Source organism: Rhinolophus ferrumequinum, chromosome 17, assembly GCF_004115265.2.
Source record: "Rhinolophus ferrumequinum isolate MPI-CBG mRhiFer1 chromosome 17, mRhiFer1_v1.p, whole genome shotgun sequence".
NCBI classification, from domain to species: domain Eukaryota; kingdom Metazoa; phylum Chordata; class Mammalia; order Chiroptera; family Rhinolophidae; genus Rhinolophus; species Rhinolophus ferrumequinum.
This window is the reverse complement of record NC_046300.1, coordinates 43,972,432-43,995,792: the sequence shown is the minus strand read 5'-3', so window position 1 is coordinate 43,995,792 and position 23,361 is coordinate 43,972,432. Positions and strand designations below refer to the sequence as shown.

At 39.2% G+C, this 23,361-nt stretch overlaps 2 protein-coding genes across 4 annotated transcripts in view; one reads left to right on the top strand and one right to left on the bottom strand.

The window, feature by feature from the left end:
* Nucleotides 1–18,262, bottom strand: EMC3 (ER membrane protein complex subunit 3). Its single transcript, XM_033132350.1, has 8 exons — nucleotides 18,022–18,262; nucleotides 10,623–10,680; nucleotides 10,193–10,286; nucleotides 8,698–8,802; nucleotides 7,892–7,973; nucleotides 6,005–6,084; nucleotides 5,114–5,196; nucleotides 1–1,201 (listed from the first exon to the last, which is right to left on the bottom strand). The coding sequence occupies exons 1-8, from the start codon at nucleotides 18,174–18,176 to the stop codon at nucleotides 1,073–1,075; spliced, it is 786 nt and encodes a 261-aa protein (XP_032988241.1). The 5' UTR covers nucleotides 18,177–18,262; the 3' UTR covers nucleotides 1–1,072.
* The window catches only part of FANCD2 (FA complementation group D2), a 50,612-nt gene continuing 45,502 nt past the window's right edge, over nucleotides 18,252–23,361 (top strand). For 2 of the 3 annotated variants that reach the window (XM_033132334.1, XM_033132331.1), the window contains exons 1-3: nucleotides 18,252–18,608; nucleotides 20,997–21,096; nucleotides 23,187–23,327. In XM_033132334.1, the coding sequence (XP_032988225.1) occupies nucleotides 21,033–21,096; nucleotides 23,187–23,327 (205 nt within the window). In that variant the 5' untranslated portion in view covers nucleotides 18,252–18,608; nucleotides 20,997–21,032. The remainder of the gene's footprint in view (nucleotides 18,609–20,996; nucleotides 21,097–23,186; nucleotides 23,328–23,361) is intronic. The other variant, XM_033132332.1, reaches the window with a different exon arrangement.

The window sequence follows — 23,361 nt, the reverse complement described above, 5'->3', positions numbered from 1 at the left end:
GAAGAGAAAACAGGATGGTTTAATTCGCAGAGTCAAGAGTCGTTTGTTCTTGATTACAGCGTTCAACATGCAAATTGCATTCACCTCTTAGTACAGAAATGGCACCCTGCCACTTTCCTGGGAGTTAATCCAGAAGGAATTATTCCTGGCCAACCTTAACTATGTGTCTGCTAGCAATCGCCCCATCTCCCTTCTTACAGCGATACATAAACTCCCTCCAATGCAGAATAACTGGGAAATGCGGTATGTCGTTTAACTGACTAACCATGTACAGTACAGCACCATTGATTTGTCAATGGATTTGATGTATTCTGAACTCCAGATCAAGACCTCACATTATTTAACCGGTCTCTGATGATCCCAAAGGCACTTGAGAATCCGGCAGTGTCTCATGGTCACTGATTTTCGCTAGACAGTATTATGAGCTAGAGAAGGTTTGCTGAGTCTGTCCTGGCGCTGGCTATTCACTCTGAAAAGTTTATTTGAATAAGGTTTTGACACATTTGCTCTTTATGTCATTTTGTAGGCTCAAAATGAACAACAAAGGGAGCTTCACTTTGCTCATCCATAGTTCCTAAATTTTTAGTAATGAAAGTGTATTATTTATGTAAGGAAAGTTATAAAAATACTAACAAAAAATTAAAGGTAAAACGTAGGGTGTTTGGATCCCAAGAAAACAGGAGTCTACTGTGGTTAGAAGTCAGGCTGACTACACATAATAATTAGGAGTAACTGACAATGCCTTTTGCAAGACTGTATTTTTATAAAGTTTCATATATTATCACTAGCTTGAGTTTTCCCCCTTTCTCTGACTTTCATTACTAGAGTCACCAGATGGAAAATTTTAAATATTTTAAAAATAGCTGTTTCTGGGTAAGTTACTCAGCAGACACGCCTCGTATGTCCTCTAGTTTCAGACATAAAGGGAACCGGCGCCGACAGGAGAGATCCTTGTGGCACACCCGCCAGCTCATGCATCCTCCTGTTTATTCCGAGAGGCGCCTGCTCACATGAAAGTTACAAGGGTAAGTGCTACTCCAGGTTCCTGACACAGCTAATCCCTGCTTGGTCTTCAAAAAATAGATGTCTGTAATTCCTTTTTGAACATGCCTTCGAAGTGGAGGTCTTTGGCCATGAGCTCCTCTTCAACGTCGTCTAGTGCCCACTGGTGATCTGTCAGCTCCAAAGCTTCCCACTCTGTCTGCAAGAAAAGAGAACAGCAGGGCGGGGAGAGGCGGGCTGTTACTCAGAGCAGTGCTGACCCTTCGTGAGCACCTACGCTGGGTGCAGCTCTTTACACGCACAAGCTCATTCAATCCTACGAGGTAGCTGCTGCTGTCCGTCCTGCTCCCTCCCACCCCTAATTTACGGACAAGGAGGCTGAAGCTAAGAAAGGTAGAATATTTGTTCAAGGTCATTGGAGATAGTGACGAATTACATTTCTCAAATTGTTTACTAATGCTGAGTACGTTGCCTTTAATTAGTGGACTTTAAAAAATATGTTTCTGAAATTTAACATGCAATACAAATGTTAGCACGTGGGTGTGTTTGTTTTTAAATATAATTCACGTGACATAAAATTCACCCTTTTAATATATGCAACTTACTAGGGTTTAGTATATTCACGAAGATGTGCAACCATCCCCACTACCTAATTCCAGAACACTTTGATCAGCAGAAAATGAAACTCCGTATCCAACAGCAGACACTGCTCATTATCCCCCTCTCCCAACACCTAGCAACTACTACTTTCCTTTCTGTATCTCTGGATTCATCTATTTTGGATTAATATGTGGCCTTTTGTTACTGGTTTCTTTCACTTGGCATGTATTCAAGGTTTCTCTCTGTTGTAGCTTAATTTAGTACTCACCCCTTTTTATGGCTGAATAATATTCCATTGTATACATTCCATTGTCCATATACTCATATACCAAAATGTTGTTTATCAGATGAACATTTGGATTGTTTCTACTTTTTGACTATTATGAATAGTGCTCTGAGCATTCTTGCATAAGTTTTTGTGTGGACTTATGTTTTCAATTCTCTTGGGTTTTTACCTAAGAGTGGAATTGCTGGGTCATATGGCAACTATTTTTAATTTTTTGAAGAAAGGCTAAAAACTGTTTTCCCAAATGGCTTCCCCACTACCAGCATATATCAGAGTCCCAATGACTGCACATCTTTGTCAACACGTGTTATTGTCCATCTTCTTTATTATAACTATGAGGGGTGGGTATGAAGTGGTATCTCACTGTGATTTTCATTTGCATTTCCCTGATGGCTAATGATGTTGAGCAGCTATTCATGAGCTTATTGGGTACTTGTATATCTTGTTTGGAGAAATGTTTACTTAAAACCTTTGCCCATTTTTTAACTGGGTTTTCTTTTATTGTTGAGTTCTACATTCTGAATACTAGGTCCTTATCACATACGTGATTTGCAGACACTTTTTCCAATTTTCTGGGGTGTCTTTTCACTTTCTTAATGGAGTTCTTTGAAATACAAAAGTGTTCATTTTGGCAAAGTCCCATTTATCTATTTTTCCTTTTGTTGCTTATATTTTTAATATCATATATAAGAAAGAAGTCATTGCCTAATCCAAGGTCACTAACATTTACACCTAATTTTCTTCTAAGAGTTTTATAGTTTAGCTCTTACATTTAAGTCTTTGACCTTTTAAAAACTTTTTTTTTTTAAAGATGGTATTTTTTTTGGAGGGGGGAGAAGGGGTACAGGACTTTATTGGGGAACAGTGTGTACTTCCAGGCCTTTTTCCAAGTCAAGTTGTTGTCCTTTCAATCTTAGTTGTGGAGGGTGCCTTTTCAGCTTCAAGTTGTTGTCCTTTCAGTCTTAGTTGTGAAGGGCACAGCTCAGCTCCAGGTCCAGTTGCCGTTTTTTCTAGTTGCAGTGGTCACAGACCACCATCCCTTGCGGGAGTCGAGGAAATGAACTGGCAACCTTATGGTTGAGAGGGTGCGCTCCAACCAACTGAGCCATCCGGGAGCTCAGCGGCAGCTCAGCTCAAGGTGCTGTGTTCAATCTTAGTTGCAGGGGGCGCTGCCCACCATCCCTTGCGGGACTCAAGGTGTTGAACCGGCAACCTTGTGGTTGAGAGCCCACTGGCCCATGTGGGAATCGAACCGGCAGCCTTCGGAGTTAGGAGCATCGAGCTCTAACCGCCTGAGCCACCAGGCCGGCCCTAAAAACTTTGTATTAAAGCTTTTTTACTGTGGTAAAATATATATGTAACATAAAATTTGCCACTTTTAACCACTGTAAATATAAGTATATGATTCAATGACATTAATTATATTCACAATGTTGTACAACCATCACCACTATCTATTTCTAAAAATGTTCATCCCCTGAAACCAAAACTGTACCCAGTAAGCAGTAAGACTCTTCTTTCTCCTGCTGAACTATCTTGGCACCTTTGTCAAAAGTCAAGTGATCTGGGGCCGGCCTGGTGGCTCAGGTGGTTGGAGCTCCATGCTCCTAACTCCGAAGGCTGCCAGTTCGATTCCCACATGGGCCAGTGGGCTCTCAACCACAAGGTTGCTGGTTCGACTCCCGCAAGGGATGGTGGGCTGCACCCCCTGCAACTAGCAACAGCAACTGGACCTGGAGCTGAGCTGCGCCCTCCACAACTAAGACTGAAAGGACAACAACTTGAAGCTGAACAGCACCCTCCACAACTAAAATTGAAAGGACAACAACTTGACTTGGAAAAAAGTCCTGGAAGTACACACTGTTAAAGTCCTGTTCCCCTTCCCCAATAGAATCTTTAAAAAAAAAAAAAAAAGGTCAAGTGATCTTAAATGTATGAGCTTATTTCGGAACTCTCAATTCTATTCTATTGATTTATATGTCTGTCCTTATGCCAGTCCCACACTGTCTTAATTATTGTAGCTCTGAAGTAGGTTTTAAAACCAGGAAGTGTGAGTCCTCCAACTTCATTCTAATTCAACATAGTTTGGGCTACTCAGGGTCTGTTGCATTTCCGTGTACTTCAGCATCAGCCTGTCAATTTCTGCACAAAAGGTAGGTGGAATTTTGACAGGGATTACACTGAATCTGTAGACTAATTTTGGGAGTATTGCCATCCTGACAATATTAAGTCTTCTAAGCCACGGATGTCGTTCCATTTATTCAGGTCTTTAATTTCTTTCAGCAATGTTTTGTAATTATCGGTGTACAAGTCTTATATTTCTTTTGTTAAATTTATTCCTCAGTGTTTTATTCTTTTTGATACTATTGTAAATGGAATTGTTTTCTTAATTTCAGTTTCAGATTCTTTATTATCAGTGTGTAGAAATACAACTGATTTTTGTATATTGACCTTGTATCCTATAGCCTTGCTGAACTTACTAGCTCTAAAAGGTTTTTATGTGTGTGTGGATTCCTTAGGATATTCTATATACAAGACCGTGTCAACTAAAAACAAAGATGGTTTTACTTCTTCCTTTCTAATCTGAATGCGTTTATTTCTTTTTCTTGACTAACTGCCCTGGCTAGAACCTCCAGTACAATGCTGAAAGGAAGGGCAACAGTGAACACCCTTATCTTGTTCCTGATCTTAGAGGAAAACATGTCAGTACGAGTATGATGTTAACTGGGGTGTTCCGGAGATGGCTTTCATGAAGATTAGCAAGTTCCCTTCTACTTTTTCTGCTGAAAAATTCGTGAGATTTTACTGTATAAAAGTTATACCAGATTTTACAAATTCCAAAATCATTTCATGAAAAGGCTCTAAGTATTTATTTTTTAAAAAAATGAAGTTTATATCTGGTATCTACAGGATCCACAAAAGCTAAAAAATATTCCAAATGCTCATCTAGTGCCTCTGACTGGACTGTTTTTACACCTTCATTTATAGTGTGGATTAAATCTGGGTGAGCATTTAAAACCAGTGAAAGTACCAAGAATCTCCAATATACTTAACAGATGATTCTTTCAGGATTAAGAGACATGTAAACCAAAATACATTTTTGCTAAATTTAAATCTAAATGATAAAACCATACATACTACACTCCCTTCAGGGAACCTGTCTTGAAAGTAACTCTCCAGTAAGGCGTTTTAGAGCTTAGGTAAAGCTAGAAGAAGTGAATGTACCTTGAAAGCTTTGTTGGTGTCCGCGGGCATGGCCATGGCTGCTCCCGTCATCTGCTCCTGCATCATCCGTGACTGGTCCGCGGCTGTGCAGTAAGACATGCCCGCGTGAGTGCTGGGGCTCAGCAAGCACCCAGCACCCTCGGGGAAGAACAGTCCCCGAGGGTGCTGGGTGCTTGCTGAGCCCTAGCTCAGCACTTACAGATGCTCAGTAGTGAGTTAAAGAACCATCTGACAGATTCACTGACTGGCCCTGTCTCACACTGACACTGGGAAAGTCACTTTACCTCTCCTGAAGAACAGCAGGAGAAGAAAGATAATTAAAGGAAGCACTGTTCAACTTTAAACAATAACAATAGTCACCAGTTATTGAGCAACTACTATATGTCAAATACTTCACTAAGTGCTTTACATATGCTACCTCATCCACGCCTAACAACAAACCCTGAAGTTAATTGCTAAGGACGCTATTTTACAAACAGAGGATCAGAGTTCTTAAGTCAGTTGCCCGAGGTCCCAGCCATTAAGTAAGACAGCCCGGACTGGTATTGGTAAACCCTCTAGACAATGAACTAACTGATCAAACCAGGGCTTCTTTCAGCTTCAACTTTACAGGCTTACATTGCAGGTGCTAGATCCCTCACATGAGGATATCAGACTTTGGGGGACTACATACTGTCCCCATGATTGCCAGGGAGAATTCGGATCTCCAATTTGACCCTGGAATTTTTAAAACTGTGTCAGAATACCTCAGAAACTTAAGAATAAGTTTAAAGACTGAAGCATGTATTTTACTATGCTAACACATAGCACAGCCTATATGATTTTTCTGACCTTGGCATGGATGATTCATCTATTAAAGTATCTGCTTATTAAACCTGATGTGCTCCTTACCGTTATCTTGGCCTAGAATCAGAGAATAGATGCTCCGAAGCCCAAAGACATTGAGGAAGTACCAGGATGCAGAACTCACCCTAGTAAAGCAAAAGTGAAACAATGTAGGTAGTTATGTCAGAATTAACAGTACTTAGCACTTTTCTATACCCAAAGTTGTTCAGAATATGTAAAGAAATCACCTGGGGTATGTTATATTCATTCAAAGCACAACCAAAGAAGAAATAAAAGTTGTGAAGGGAGTCTTAAAATACTTACAGCTCACTGCAGGCAACTGCTACTTACAGCTATGTAATAAATTCTTCTGCCTTCAGTAGCAGGAACTGAACTCACAACTGGTGTGCTTCCATTTAATCAGGGAATATAAGCTTTGTGTTATTTAATTTTCCTTTCTACATAATGAGTTTTCAAACTCTTTATTATTTTTAATTATAAAAACAATGCCACTTGTTGTATATAATAAATGCAAACAACATAGAAGTACATAGAAGAAAAATTAAAAGAGGTCACCGTCCTGAATCCCAGTCTTTAGAAGGAATCACAAGTGGTGGTGGGTTTCACACTTGCAAGAAAGGATGAAAGGTGACCTTCAGGAAATACTTGCAATATTGAAAACTGTAGCTACTGGGAAAGCCACTCCCAAGTTCTGAACTTTATCACCAAAGCTTAGGTTTCCCACCTTGTCCCCATAAAATAATATGCTCCGATATAATAAAAACTAAAAAAGGAGTATGAGAAATGATACAGACATAGAAAGAATCCACACTTCATTCTAATACTTTGGTCACACAATAGCAGGGGTCTATTCTGGTTTACTTCATCAGGTTGCAAGTAAGTAAACGGCCTATCTGTACATAATGCTGCAGATTTATATGTAACAGTAAGTTAGTTGTATATCTGCGCTCTAGTCTCCTTTGTCCTTGCAAGCATGTCAGTCACACACCTGCCCAGATGCTGAGAAAAGATAAAGAAGCTTTTCTTTAGCACAAGAAAAAATAGAATCATGCTACTGGAAATAAGTATAGCTTTTCTCCTCTAGTGGATCTGTGCACAACCAAGGCTCTCCCAGCACCTAGTCTGTCCTACTTTGCTCAAACTGCGGAGTGAGTTAAGGTCACCATTGCTGACCCCATTCATTGCCCATTCTCCTCCACCTCTTGTGTGGCTTCCTTTTTTTAATGTCAGTTTCTGGGAAGCCATAGATAAAATTGTCGGAAGAGACAATATGAAGAAGTACTGGATTCCAGATGCAGCAGCAGTGTTCTAAGAGCTTTTCAGATTTTGGCTTTTATTACTCTGCTATAGAAAACAGAGTGGTAAATAAGACACGAGTGCTGGAGTTGGACAGACTCTGTGGTCAAATCTCAAGTTCCTCCGCTTAATTCATAGGGTTGCTCTGAGGATAAAATAATATATGGAAAACACCTAGCACAGACTGGTACCAACGAAAACAATGAATGTTATTATTAGCGGTAATATATTTTGGAAAAAATAATATAAACACCCTATAATAATAATAATACAAAAATAATTTATTTTTGTATTGAAAAAATAATACAAATACCACTCCCATAAGCTCCGGGTACTGCTAAAAGGTTTGCCTGGCCAAAGTTCCTGGCTTTATCTTTTAACTTTTTGGGAGTGGACACCTTCACCCTTGCACTCCTAAGCCCCAAGCACCTAGAGAAAAGAAGCTGACACATTCCTTCTTGTTGTAAGACTCAGGTAAAAGTTGTCATAATCCACCCATGGCATTTTTGAGCAGTTTCAATGAGAAAAACTCCAAAACTTATTCAGTGTGGTATGCAAACTGGAAATCCTATTCTTTAAGAGATACCAGTTTTAGATTTTTGTTTGCGTTTTCATTAAGTAAAAGAAAGTTCTTACCAGGATGCATCTAATGTGAGTAGTTCGATTCCTTGCTGTAGCATAGGCTTAAAACGGAGAGTCAGTGGAAATGGGACCTTGGCTGCAGAGAACAAAGAAAAAGTTCACAATCACTTCTACCTTCTTTATTTTTAGAATAATTTAAGTGTGAATGCATATATTCTTTCCCTGAGAAGGTGGGAACTCTACCATACAGAATTTGGTAAGAATTCCATAAGGAAATTAGTGTTACTTTCTGAAGCAACAGTCAAATGTCACTCTATTATAGTTCCTTGAACAACACCAGCTTCTCTATGGCTTAAGAAGCAGGGACTCAAACTGAGCCGTGACCTAAAATCTCAAAAGCAACTCTCACTAATTTGTTAAACCTGAAGTGGAATACATATACACAGAGAACTACATTACTAAGAAACCAAATTAATTCAAATCAAATCAACTTACAAACAAATAGACTAACGACTCACCCCAACACCTAGAAAATGAAGTCAAAATAGAAATGGGCTTCCCTTCATCCTACTCAACTAGAACACTACATTAGTTTCTGACATAAACTAGCAAGTCACTCATTTGAAAACTTATTAGTTTAAAAAAAAATCCACATTATTAACTTAGAATCAGTTTGCAATAAGAGCCATAAAATCATAGCATATTAAATTTTTTTGCTTCAAAGAATGTTACCAGTTTCCACTAGAGAACACAGGATCCATGATTTCAGTGTCTCAGCAGCACTTGGGTTTCTCTGAATCGGGATAAGGGAAAGGTGCACTGATGAAGTAAACCACCAGTCTTCTAGGTCTGTAACTTACTTGTGACAAAGCCTGAAAACGTCATGTTGATCCATCCACCAATAAGAATCATAGGGAGAACATTTGTTACATTGCCTTTCATCATGTCTGTCAGCATAGTGGGATCTAAGACAAAAACACAAGAGACCACTACAGTTTACCACTGTTGGCAGGGACTTCTCCAATTTTCTGAACACTTTTAATTTATTTGATAATTAAATACAAGTTCATTGTAAAAAATCAAAATGATATACAAACAGGATGTAGACAGTTCTTCTGAGCTCACTCTCTAAACAATTTTAACTGTTTGTTGCATATCCTTCCATCTCTTTATTTACACACACACACGAATAACAGTCTCTATATATACACAACAGAGGGATGCTATGCTTACTATTCTGCTTAATTCTAAGAAGTTAATATAGTGTGAATGGTATTTACACATTGATACACTGTCTCTCGTTATTTTCAGTGTCTGCATAGGAGTCCACAATGTGGTTTTAGTCATCACTGTTGGATGGACCTTCAGACTGTTTCCAATTTTTTCTTTTTGCCAACAAACAATGCTGCCAACAACTACCTTGTACATAAATCTGTGTGTTTATGTAAGTGTTTCTGTAAGAGAAACTCTTAAAATTTCTAGGTCAAGGGGTTTGAACATTTAAAATCGACAGATATTGTCAGATTGTCCTTCAACAACAGTGAGAGGGCCCAACTTCCCATGACCTTGACAGTAGCGGCTTTGGTCAAGCTTTTTAATCTTTGACATTTGATGGGCTAAAAAGGACATCTTGTTTTAATTTGCATTTCATAGATTGTAGTTAGGTCAAGTATCTTTTCATATATTTATTGGTGTTTTGTTTCTTGTAGGTCTTGTAAAAGACTTATTAAAATCAATTCTAGAACCTTCTGTCTGGGTTTAAAATTGTTGGTTATCTCACCCAAAGAAATGGGTACTAAAGTGAGAGGACAGTCAACACAATAATAAATTATTTTGTTTTACTTCAGTGATGCAGTGTTTTTCACATGGCTGGGATCAGAGGCAGTAAGAAATGTGTTAGAGCAAAAATTGTAGGGTGAGCCAAGCAGTCATGTCTGACAAAGAAATGCCTCGTCTAGGGAAGTAGTGAGAGCTCCTCCTCCTCCAGGCAGAAGCTGGGTGACCATCTGTCAGCAACAGGAGCCAGGCACTGGGTGGGCTGGAATTTTTTCCAACTGTGCTCCCCACAGCCCTGGGTCCTGAGGAACAGCAACAGGGAGAGACCCAGGCACAATGGCTTTAGTCTCCCCAACCCCTCAGCCGAGAGCTCTTATTTTTCATCCACTGGGGTTCCCAGAAGATTTGTTTGAAAACGAGAACTCCACTTCTGTAGATCCTTGTACTAGATGATCTCTAAAGTCCCTGAGATTATTGTCTTCTACAATTTAACAAATCAAACGACATCCTTCCTGTCCCTCCTACCCCCACTCATGTTAAAAATCTTCCTCAAAGAATGAGAGAAGGGAATAAACATACCAGTCATAGGAGAAGGAGGCACTACCTTCCTTTTAGTTTTTTTGAAAAATCCATCCTCCGGATTGTTGAAGTAATATTTTCGTGTCAAGAAAGACTAGTAGGAAAAAAGAGCTTTTTAAGTCTTAAAACTGTGACATAGCAAATTGTCAAATTATTCCCCAGACATTTAGTCAAAAGGCCCTTGGAATATGCTGTTACACTCAGAGCTGGCAGCCTACTTGGCAGCTGAACTGACATTTTAGCTGAGTCACATTTAAAAACAATTTCCTAAGAAAGGTGAGGTCACAATGACAGCAAACACCACCAGGCCAGTTTAATTCCCGACTTGCCAGCCTTCAGTTTTCCCCAAAGAATCCCCTTATAAAACATTCAGATATCTACTGCCCTCAACAGTGAATTGTGGGGCTTTTAATAAAAGATAAATGAGTACCTGTTTGGGAATGTATTTTCCATTTTCCCTGAGGACTCTGCTTCGAATTAGGACTTGACTGAAAAATACAACCAAGACAATGAGATTTTTAAAAGTGAAACACTAGAAGAAAATGAGAGAATAAAGTAGGAGACCTATTTAAACACAAGAGAGGGCCTATTTGGAAACAGTCCTTTGCGGAAACTTTTCAAACCACAAGTACCCTTAAAACCAATCTAACATATTTAACCCCAAAATCAGGTTTTCAAGAGAGCATTTTTCAGAAGTGACTGTGTTTCTGAACAAACAAAGATTTCTGAGGAAGGCACATTTGGAACATTCAGCTTCTTCTTACTTTATAATGAGCTAAGAAGGAACTTTTTCTGAGTGAAAAAAGTAGCAGTTGGATGTTACTCAGAAGATTTGGGGGCAGGAGGAGGGAGGAAGGGTGAGGATTGAAGAAGGAACTTTTTCAATGCCACAGAGAAATGAGTACACTACTTAAGAAGGTTGTTATCTGACAGACAACAAATAGAAATGCCAACCAGGATTCAGACTGTTATTAAGCTCTCAATAAACATTAACTGCATTAATAAATGAAATTATTTGGTGATATTTGAACACAAGTTACCATTAAAGATAATAGAGTGCAATACCACAAGTGGCTGGTGCCAAGAACAGTGATCAAAATACTAATAGGTTTTCAAAAGTTGTTTAATTGGGGGGTGGGGGGAGTCTCCTTAGGTTAATGGAACTCCGTCCTGAAAAGTGCAAAAAAGAAAAAAAGAAAAAGAAAATAACGCAACAACCATAGACAGAAACAAATACAAGAAAACTGCCTGGTTCTCTCTATTCCTCAGTACAAACCACCTGCTCTAAGCAGGTCTCCTTGCCACCTTATGAATATTCTAGCTTCTCCATATGATGGCAATTCTCCAGTGCCCCTCTCCTTCACCAATTCTACCCTAACATGACTTAATACCTTCTTCAAGCCCCACTTTCTCCATGAAACACTCCATGAAACTCTTCTTCAACCCTACCTTCTCTGTGAAACTCTCCAGGAAGACTAGAGAAAATTCCATGGCGCCCTTGTGGAATTCTCTGGTCTTCCTTCTCCATGCCTCGTCATACTATACAGGTGTCTGCTCCACACAGGCGTACAGAGGTGACATGTAATATGTTCTGTTCCCTGAGAGCTACTCTAACGCTAGTCAAAGTGCGGCGTATGTACCAATACTGGTCTGTGATAAGTACAGACACTGTACTTTATTTGTGATACTGAGTAAGGGTTTAGAAACTTTTATAGTAATTTGATGTTGTCACATTATCTAAATATCTGATCAAAATATTTTATAAGAGTATCAGTCTGTGATATATTGGGAATTTAAAAACCAAAAAACTGGTATTTCACCACTGACAGTTTGAGCAGCACTGGGTCTAGAATAATGGGTAAAAATTTAAGCTCTGGAGTTGGACAGATGGGTTAAAATCCTGGCTCTTCCACTTCTTAGCTAGTGAACTTGAGTGAGTCGTTTAAGTTCCCTTCTTAGTGAACTTGGGTGAGTTCCCTATACCTCCATTCATATTCTGTACAATAACAGATTTATCCTCATTGAACAAATACTTCTTGAGCTTCTAAGTGCCAAAAAGCAAATATCTCATGAAGGTTAAAGTCTAGTGGGGGGAGAAAGATAGTAACTAAATAACCACAGGAATAAATCTGAAATTTACCTTTTATAGCCTATGAAGGAGAGACGGATGGTATGATGTGAATGTACAAGAGGAGGATCTGACTAAGTATGGGAAAGCAAGGCCTTGGGGAAAGCTTTGCTGAGGTTGTATGATTACGTTGGAATTTTAAGAATGAATAGAGATGACCTTGACAAAGTGTTGGAGAGAACAGAATGGGCAAAAGTCCTGTGGCAGTAATAAACACCATGTTTCTGAGGATCTGAGAAAAGGCCATATGGCTGGAAGAAAGAGAACTACAGAAAGTGTGGTGAAAACGAGGCTTGAGGTGGGCAACGAGGCTTGAGAGGCTATACAAGGCCATGTCGGACCCACTGTATTTTCTTTTTAATTGTGGCAAAAACCATGTAACACAAAAATTACCATCTTAACTATATTTAAGTGTACAGTTCAGTACTGTTAAGTATATTCACATTGTTGTAAAACAGTTCTTCAGAACTTTTTCATTTTGCAATCCTGAAACTCTATACCCACTGAACAATAACTCCTCTTTTCTCTCACTCCCAGCCCTCAGTAACCACCATTCTACTTTCTGTTTCTATTAATTTTACTATTTCAGATACCTCAAGTGAAATCATACAGTTACTATCTTTTTGTGCCTGGTTTATTTCACTTCACATAATGCCCTTAAGTTTTGCCTATGTTGTAGCATGTGACAGGATTTCCTTCCTTTTTAAGGGTCCCATGTATTTGAATCTTTATCTTAAGAGCAAAATTTTAGTCTTTATCTTAAGAGCATCCCCTTGTTGGGGATGTCAATTGGTACAGCCATTATGGAAAACAATATAGAGGTTCCTCAAAAAAATAAAACTAGAACTACCACATGATCCAGCAATTCCACTTCTGGGAATATATCTGCAGGAAACAAAACCACTACCTCGAAGGGCTATCTGCACTCCCATGTTCACTGCACCATTATTCACAATAGCCAAAATATGGAAACAACCTAAGTGTCCATTGACATATAAATGGATAAAGATGATGTGATGTATACATGTATACACAATGGAATATTATTTGACCATGAGGAAGAAGGAAATTCTGCCATTTACAACAACATGGATGAACCTAGAGGACATTATGCTAAATGAAATTAGCCAAATATTGTATGATCTCACTTATATGGAGAAATATATATATATGTATATATATATATGTATATATATACATATATATATACATATATATATATATATATATATATATATATATATATGTATATATAAAGTTGCAGTCATAGAAACAGAAACTAGAAGAGTGGTTACGGGGGGGTAAGGGAGATGGGGAGATGCTGGTCAAAGGGTATAAGCCTTCAGTTATAAGATGAATAATCTCTGGGGATTTAACACACAGCATGGTGACTACAGTTGTTAATAAAACTGCATAGTGTACTTTAAATTTGCTAAGAGACCTTAAGTGTTCTCACCACCAAAAAAAAAGGTAACTGTGCAGTGATGTATGTGTAATTATCTGGATTGTGGTCATCAATTCACAAAGTATACGTCTGTCAAATTGTTACATTATACACTTCATTTCGCTGTAAAATGGACTGAAATGATGACACGCTACAACATGGGTGAACCTTGAAAACATTATGCTAAGTGAAATGAGCCAGACACAAGATGACAAATATTGTCTGATTCCACTTACATGGGTACCTAGAATAGTCAAATTCATAGTCAGAAAGTAGAATGGTGGTTACCAGGGGCTGCGGGGAGGAGAGAATGGGAGTTATTATTAACTGGTTCAGTTTCTGTTTGAGATGATAAAAATATTGTGGAAGTGGATGATGGTGGTTGATGGTTGCACAACTATGTACATGTACTTAATGACACTAAGTTATACACTTAAAAACAGTTAAAATGGTCAAGTTTGTTATATTTTACCACCATCTGTTAAAAAAAAGAGCAAAAGGGAAATACTGAATGATTTTAAGCTGAGTTCTTCGTATATATTATCTCATTTAAAGTGATTACCACTGTACTTGGCACATCCTAAGCATAAAATTAATGGTATCCATTATTTTCCTTTTGCATGTTTTATCCCTTGGACTGAAACTTCTGGAGTAGGGTCTTGACCTTGTCTTATTTTGTACCCACAGGACAGTGCAGGGCACATGGTAGGTCATCAGCAAAAATTTGTTCACTGTAGATAATTCAGGACTTCAACAGGCACTGTTGGAAGTGATCAATGGAAATTCAACTAAATCTCCCATATGCTGATGACCAATTTTGTAGAACTTGGGTTGAGAATCATGACTTTGAGGCATTTCAACCCAGAATAAAGGCAAGCTTAAATTATCCTGTATGTTATAAACTCTGAGGTCTGCAAATTCTACAAGAAAATTTTAATTTTGCATTTTCAGTTCCATTAATATCTAAAAATAAGTCCTTCTACTGGTTATAAAGATAAAGCTTCTCTTTGTAAGTGGTAATTTGCAACTGAAAGACATTTTTTAAAACTTTAGTTTTTAAAGTCAGTATTTCTCAAACTGAAGTTCCACATGCTTAAAGATCTGTTTTTTTTTTCCCTTTCCAAAGAGTTAGTATACTCTTGAAGCTTGAGAACTACTTTTTACATACATGCTATCCTCAAATATGGTCTAATATATTTTGTTCATGTATTTTTCAGTTTTGGTTTAATATGTTTTAGAAAAATTTTAAAAGTTTTGAGGCAATAAAAGCTTAATAATTTATGAAACTCAATATCCCATTTTGTGATCATTTAGGCTACTGGAAACTTATACTGTATTTAGAGGGATATTTTACAATTAAAAAACATCTTTTGCCTTGGACTTTGGGCAGTTCAGAATCACTGGTAATTTAAAGATTTAAAATCTATATAAGAAAAAGGTTGATATATAAGAAATACTAAGTTTTTAATAATACAAGTTCTAGGCGAATAAGATAATCATAACCAAGCAATGAGAATGACTGAAGTTTGCCAAGCACTGCTTTGTCATTTTCAGTTGTGCTTCCCAATTATGCTGAGAATAATAATAAACCAACATTTACTAAGCACTTATTCTATGCCAGCAATCTACCCAAGTTCAAATGACGACCTGGTGGGGTATAGTCATATCAAGTCAGAGCTGGCATGACCCGGACATCTTACTTAAGGGATGGAGCAATTATAATGGAGATGTAGTTTTCTCTAACGCAGTGGTTCTTCATGGAGGTAGTACTGCCCTCTAGGGGGCCTTATGGAAATCTGTGGAAATTTTCTGGGTGTCAAAAGGATGGGTTGGAGAGGAAAGAGCACAAAACTGTCATTTGTTAAGGATAAGGGATGCTAAGTATCCCTCAGTGCTGGGGACAGTTGTGAAATACAAAGAACTGTCCCATGTCTCACACTCCTTTTGATATCTCACCAAATTGTTTTTCATTATCTTAAACCTCAAACCTAATTCCATTTTTTTGTGTTGCAGGGAGGGGAGATGATTTTTTTATATACTCAATTTCCAGTTATACAACCACTGAATAAATATAGGGAAAACTGCACTTTGTTTTGTTCAGAACTTTATCAAGAGTAGCTCACCATTTAGGAAAAATCACATCCAAGACAGAACTGCCTTCTGTGATATCTAAGTAGCTAACACAGTGTATCAGCCTACAGTTGAATCTGTCCCAATTATAGTGATTTTATAGCTAAGTGATTGCATCTGACTTCTCCATTACATCTTCTAGGACCACTGTGCACAAGCACTTATGAAATTAAATTATTTTATTTTTAGTTCTCCTGATTGTTACACTAGAGCAGGAGTGTCCAAACTGCGGCCCGCGATCCATTTTTTATTGGCCCGCAGCAAATTCCAAAAATATATTTCGTTTACTTAAATAAACCAGGTGAGGCAATACGTACTTCACCTCGAGTGAGTGACCCGGCTGTTTGTGTATTTTACCGCATTTGGCCCTTGGTGAAAAACGTTGAAAAAAGTTTGGACACTCCTGCACTAGAGCATTTTTTTTTTTTAATGTTATTGTATGTAGAGTGCATCAACTGTGAATTTCATTTTGGGTTAGAAAAGGGAGCTTTGGGTCTGATATCATTTAGAACCATCACTCCGAAATCACATGGTGAATCAGGAGCAAAAAATTGTGGTAGAGAATCTATGACAGCAGGAATTGTGGTTAAGAGAATTTAATTTGGGAGTGAGACAGGGCTGGGTTCAAGTACAGGCACAATATTTTCCTATTTTGGTTATTTTGGAAAGGCTACTTAACTTTTCCAGGCTTCCTTTTTTTCTTCAATTATAAAAATGGGTTCAGGGTTATCTCAGTTTTAGTTTGAGGATAAAATGAGGACAATTTATTGGTGTCAATAAATAAATAAATGCTGTCTGAGTTCTCTCCACTTTGCATCTTTCTATAGTTTTCCCTTCTGTGTTGAACTGACTTCTTAAGGTTATCTCCAGGTTGGTTCTAATCAGTTCTGAACTTACGCCACAGAAAAATAATTGAGTGGCTACTGTAATGTAGTAGAAAGAGCTTCAGACTTGGGAACCAGAAGACTTCGCTTCAAATCCTGAATGTTACTATATATGTGACCATGAAACCTCTTAAACCTCAGTTTCTATAAAATGGGACACCATCTACTCTGGATTTTAAATAAGTTAATGAATATAAGTGCTTACTTAGCATAGTGCTTGGCATAGAATAAGTGCTTAGTAAATGTTGGTTTATTATTATTCTCAGCATAATTGGGAAGCACAACTGAAAATGACAAAGCAGTGCTTGGCAAACTTCAGTCATTCTCATTGCTTGGTTATGATTATCTTATTCGCCTAGAACTTGTATTATTAAAAACTTAGTATTTCTTATATATCAACCTTTTTCTTATATAGATTTTAAATCTTTAAATTACCAGCAAATGGAAAACCAGTATTACTTGCCACAAATAGTAACTATTTGTAACTAGTAACTATAATAAAAACAAAACATTATTAAACATAGGTAGACACTGTTGTCTGTGGCAAGTTCTGAGCCTGAGACTTGCCCTTTGTTAAAATGGGAGATTACTAATCAATAGGGAAGTGTTAAAAACATAATAGCATTTACCTGAGATAGTCTCTGAAAATAATCAGAACGATTGACTGAAAATGGTTTTTAATATGGAGGGAGCACACGTCTAGATACAACCTAAAATCATCTCAAATTACCTCTCTCCATAGATAAATACTGTAATGAAACACAAGAGGAAGAAGTCGCCTCCATTCCAGTAGAGGAAATAATTACAACCCCTCACATCTCTATGGCAGTTTTACGTTTGCCAAGCAGTTGGTTATTTGGTATCTCAGCTGACCCACCATAGTAGTTTGGTAAAACAAGTATAATCACACCCACCATATCTGTAGTTCACAGATAAGCCGAGGGTTTGCAATTAGCCTAACAATATTAACAGCAACATTTTTTTGAGCACTTAGTTCGTCCCAAGCCCAGTACTAAAGCCTTTATAGGTATCATCTAAAATTTAATCCCCAAGCCTACTCTATGAGGCATGTCATGTTGTCATCCCCATTGTACAGATGACGAAGGTGAAACAGGTAACTGAGCTCAGGTCACCCAGCCAGTGGGGGTGCGATGTGAACATCGGGAGCGAATTGACAGAATCCCTGCACTTTCTTGCCCAAGGTCACGGGGAGTGAGGTCGTAGGATCCAGGAGAGCGCTGACCTGTCGGAGACTTGTTCCTGGGTGAGCTTCTTGTCGCTCTGCAGCAGGATGGACACGTAGTGGCGGATCATGCCCACGAAGAAGGTGATGATAACGATGGGAAGGACCACCCAGAGGCGGATGTTGGAGTCGAGCAACAGCTCAGGCCCCGCCATCTTCACAGAGCGCCCGGCCAGGTACAGCCGGGTTTCTCTTTCCCCCGGCGCGCGAGATCCCCCTCGAGTTCGTCTCCGGGCCTCCTCACACCCTCAGCCTAGCTGGCCCGGGACCCTTCCGCAGCCTCGGCCTCGGCGCACTGCCTGCCGCCTGCCGGGCCCCGAAGCCGCCCACTTCCGGCGCGGAAGGTTGAAGTCTCGACGCGGCGCGCCTCGGTGACGTCAAGGTCGCGTCGAGACGGGCGGGAAACTCGAAAACGAGGGGCGGTGATAGCTTGCGGGCGGCGAGTGGAGCACCGGTCGTCGTCTCTCGAGGCCCCGCTCTCCTGCGGCCTGGTGTCTAGGCCCCGGCAGAGCTCGGTCTTACCCTCCGGGGCTCCGCGCCCTGAACTTCGGCTTCCTCGTCTGTTCTCTCGTGGGATAGTTCCCCAGGTACCTCCCTGCGTCGTTAAGGTGACGAAATAAGAAAGGCTTTTATCCCCAAACCCTCCCCGAATCGCCTGGGCCGGTCATCCGGCCCGGTCTCCCGGTCTTTTACGGTTCTCTGGAAATGAGAAGGTAGAGCACAGTTAAGGGCGAGCCCTGAAGTCATCGGGCCCCGACTTGCCCTAGTTTTTCTGCCTGCAAAGTGACTGGTAATGGTTATAAGTATTAAACGCAGCAACAGATCAAGAAAACGCTTAGTACGGTGCCTGGTGCATAGTAAATGTTAACTGTTATTGAAAGCCATTATTATAATCAAGACATAGGTGGTAGTGAAGAGGGCTGATTCTGGACTGCATGAGTTAGAATCCCAGCTCTGCCACTGATTCTGAGAGTAATAATGGTACCTACCTCAAAAAGTTTTTGTGAGGAATACCGAAGTATGAAGTAGAAAGCACTTAAATAGTTTTTGTTATATTCTCAGAAAATTTTTGTACGCGAGGTACTGTGCTGGGCAGTAGGGACACTCAGGTAAGTGAGACTGGCTGTCAAGGAGCCCCACAGTCTAGTGTGATGTTAGGGCTCCTACATAAATTCCTTGGATCAGAAAAGCTGAAGTAGCAGACTCCCTTGGGGATAGGAAAAGCATTTTTCAGGGCAGTTGACATTTGACTTGAGTCTTTAAGGACGAGTAGTAGTTTCCAGGCAGATGAGAGCATTTTGAGTGAAAAGAACACTTTATGCAAAAGCAGTGAGACCAGGAACGTTCTGATTTGCACGCAGATGAGAGCATTTTGAGTGAAAAGAACACTTTATGCAAAAGCAGTGAGACCAGGAACGTTCTGATTTGCACGATAGACTGGAAGGCCATGTGGTTCAGGCCCTCCCCTACCTCGGCAGTCTGGTTTCTAACTCTATAAGCTCCTTCCTTTTTCAGCGTTGAGTTTTTCTCTCCCTTTCTACTCTTCTTACACCTTTTCTACTGGCTAACTCCTATTTCAGGTCCCTGCTTAAAATCATTTTCTCAAAGACATTATCCCTGAGAAATTGTCCCTGCTTTTCTCCGTCACTCCCCCGCTAACTAGACTAGATTTCCTGGTAAGCCCTCATAGCACCTTGTGCTTTTCATTTTATAGCACACAATTCCGTAGTCATGCGCCGATTAACCATGAGGATACATTCTGAGAAATGCATCTTAAGGCAATTTTGTTGGTTATGTGAACATCATAGAGCGCGCTTAACATAAACCTGGATGGTATGGCCTCCCGCACACGTAGGCTAGATGGTAGAGCCCATTGCTCCTAGGCTACAAACCTGCACAGCGTGTCACTGTGCAAAACAACACAATATTAAATCAAGCACAAGATAAACAGTGTAATCAGGAGATGCTGTAAACATGAGATGTATGAGGCTGTTGGTGTACATGGCTGTTCTATAGGAAACGTTTTTTATAAATAGAAAGTACACTCTAAATAACGATTAGAGTGTTTATCATTATCAAGTATGTGCTATACATAATTGTCTGTGCTATATACTTTTATATGACTGACAGCACTCGGTTTTTTTACACCAGCATCACTACAAACGTGAATAATGTGTTGTACTCCAATGTTACAACAGCTGTTATGTCATTAGGTGATAGGAATTTCTCAGTTCCGTTATAATCTAATGGGACCACTGTGGTATATGCGTTCTGTTATCTGAACCATCCTTAAACGGGACATGACTAGTTAAATAACTACCTCAAGACTACTTGTTACTATACTGTAAACTCTCTGAGGGCAGTCATCATGTCTATGTCTGGTTCACAGTTGTGACCCCAGCACCTAGCACAGTCCCCAATACATAGTATTGGATTAGTAAGTTAAAGGAAAAGTACAGTTAGGGGCTAGATGATGAAGGATCTTGAATGTCAGAGAACTGTGGGTTTTATCCTTCAGCACGAGGAAAGGGGTCTGGCCAGAAAGGCAACTAAGTAAACAAGTCTTGAAAGAAAGGGAGTGTTGACCAGATACAGGAATTAAAATTTTCTCAGCACTTGGATTTAGATAGCATTAGTGTGAACACTAGAACCGCTTTGGTTTTGGATAGAGTAATTTTCTTTGAGCTATAGCTTTAACTTCTCAGACTTCATCTAGCTTCTAGAGCAGGGGTGTCCAAACTTTTTTCAACGTTTTTCACCAAGGGCCATATGCGGTAAAATACACAAACAGCCGGGCCACTCACGCGAGGTGAAGTACGTATTGCCTCACCTGGTTTATTTAAGTAAACTAAATATATTTTTGGAATTTGCTGCGGGCCAATTAAAAATGGATTGTGGGCTGCAGTTGGCCCGCGGGCCGCAGTTTGGACACCTCTGTTCTAGAGGGTAACTTCTGTTCTCTGATTTTGTTGTAGAAAGAATTTAACTGCAGAAGAATTTAACTGGTCAAAATGATTTCCCAAAGACGACTGTCAAAATCTGAGAATAAAGAGAACCTGACAGAAGATGCCTCTAGTAAGTGTCTAGTCATTTGTTACTTTATTTCCTGCAGCAAATATGTGAAGCAGTACTTTATCTTTTTATTATGGCTGAGTGGTAATTCCATTATGTATACTGGAGGTGCCAAAAAATGTATACACATGACTTGTATTCATTTTTTGTTACCAGTATATACTGAATATTAAACAATTTTAATACAGTCTTTTCCTTTCTTAAAATGTATATACATTTTTTGGAACTCTCTGTATGTACCACATCTTTCTCCAATTATAATGGATTACTATTCAGCCATAAAAAATGAAATACCGCATTTGCGACAACATGGATGGATCTTGAGAGTATCATGCTAAGTGAAATAAGTCAGATGTGGGATATAAAACAAAAAGCAACAAACAAACTAAAGAAACGAAAAAAAACTCATAGACACAGACAACAGTGGTGGTTACCAGAAGGGAAGTGGTGTTGGGGAGAGGCTAAAGAGGGTATAGAGGGTCAAAATATATGGTGATGGAAGGAGACTTAACTTTGAGTGGTGAGCACACAACGCAATATACAGATGATGTTTTATAGAGTCGTTGTACACTTGAAACTTACATAATCTTATTAACCAACATCACCAGTGTTATATGCCACATATAAAATTTAACCAACATTAAATTTTATTAAATTTAATAAAATTTAAAAAATGTATGAGGCACTTAAAGAGATAGGAAGTTCCTACTTTCAAGTGCAGGGAGTCATCAAGGCTCAATGGATAGAGCACACAGAATCTATATCAAATTCGGGATTGAGTTTCTGCCTCTGATTCCATGTGTGACCTTGGGCATGCCTGTAGTCTCTGAGCGTCAGTCTCCACATCCATAAGAGGAGTTAGTATTATAGAGCTTTTCTACTGTACATCATGTAGGTGCTGGGCCACAAGGATACAACATAGTCTTTACCCTTTAAAAAAACTTATGGTCCCCTTTCTTTCCTTAAAAAAATTATGGTTTAGATAAACGCTATGGTAGTAATGAATAAAGGAAAAGCATCATATCAAAGCAAACACACCAGAGGCAAAGTAACAGTGCAGACTCTGTCCATATGAGAATGTGCTTGACAGAGGCCCTAAGAGTTCTGACAAGAAGTTGCTAGTCTTTTTCATTTATTACACCATCTACTCTGTTAAGGCAGTTCTAACTTGTTGCATCATTAAGGGGGAAGAATAGATAATCATATTTAACTTCAAGTACCTGTTTGTTTTTGTTTGTTAATTATGTTTTATTACTTCTCATGGGTTGAAACCTTGGGATGAAACCAATCTGGGCTTTGTACTTAACGATACGATGCAGGAGAATCTGCCCTATTCTTTCTTTTTTTTTTTTTTTTTTTTTTTTTTTTTTTAAATGACTTTATTGGGGAACAGTGTGCACTTCCAGGACCCCTCTCCAAGTTGCTGTCCTTTCAATCCTAGTTTTAGGGGGCACAGCCCACCATTCCTTGAGGGAGTCGAGGAATCGAACTGGCAACCCCGTGGTTGAGAGCCCACTGGCCCATGCGGGAACCGAACCCGCAGCCCTCGGAGTTAGGAGCATGGAGCTCCAACCGCCTGAGCCACCAGGCCGGCCCCTGCCCTATTCTTTCTATCCCTGCATCTAGATCATTCGTTCTCAAACTTTGCGCATCAGGATTATTACCTGGAGAGCTTGTTAAAAATTCAGACGCCCAGGCCCCATCCCTGAAATTTTGATTCCATAGCTCTGGGATGTGATCTATGAATATGCTTTTGATTCTAGTGCAGTGGTTTGCAGACAACAGCTTTAGAAACCCTGACTGCTTTAGAATTTGGGTGGAAAACATTTCCATGGTTATTCTTGTTAGAAGTGGCACATTTTGACATTTTCAAATGAAAACTCAATAGGTGAAAATAATTCTATTTCTTGATTGTTTATTTGGAAGCCACTGTTGTTGACCATTGTTAGAGAAAAAATTTCACTATAGCATCAATTCCAGTATAATTCCTCAGGAACCTATCAGCTTTCCTCTTAGGGCTATTATTCTAGGGTTTACAGTTTTATCTTTGCTTTACTATTTGTCACATTCCTGAAATTTTTTTCTATTTTCAGATGCCAGGAAGCAACCACTTTCCAGAAAGACAAAGAAATCTCGTGTTCAAAATGAAGTTGAAGAAAATGACAGTGTCTTCTTAAAGTTTCTTAAGACATCAGGAATTATTCTTAAGACAAAAGAGAGTCAGAATCAACTAGGTGATATTTTAATCTAAATCTTTTCTTTGGGTAT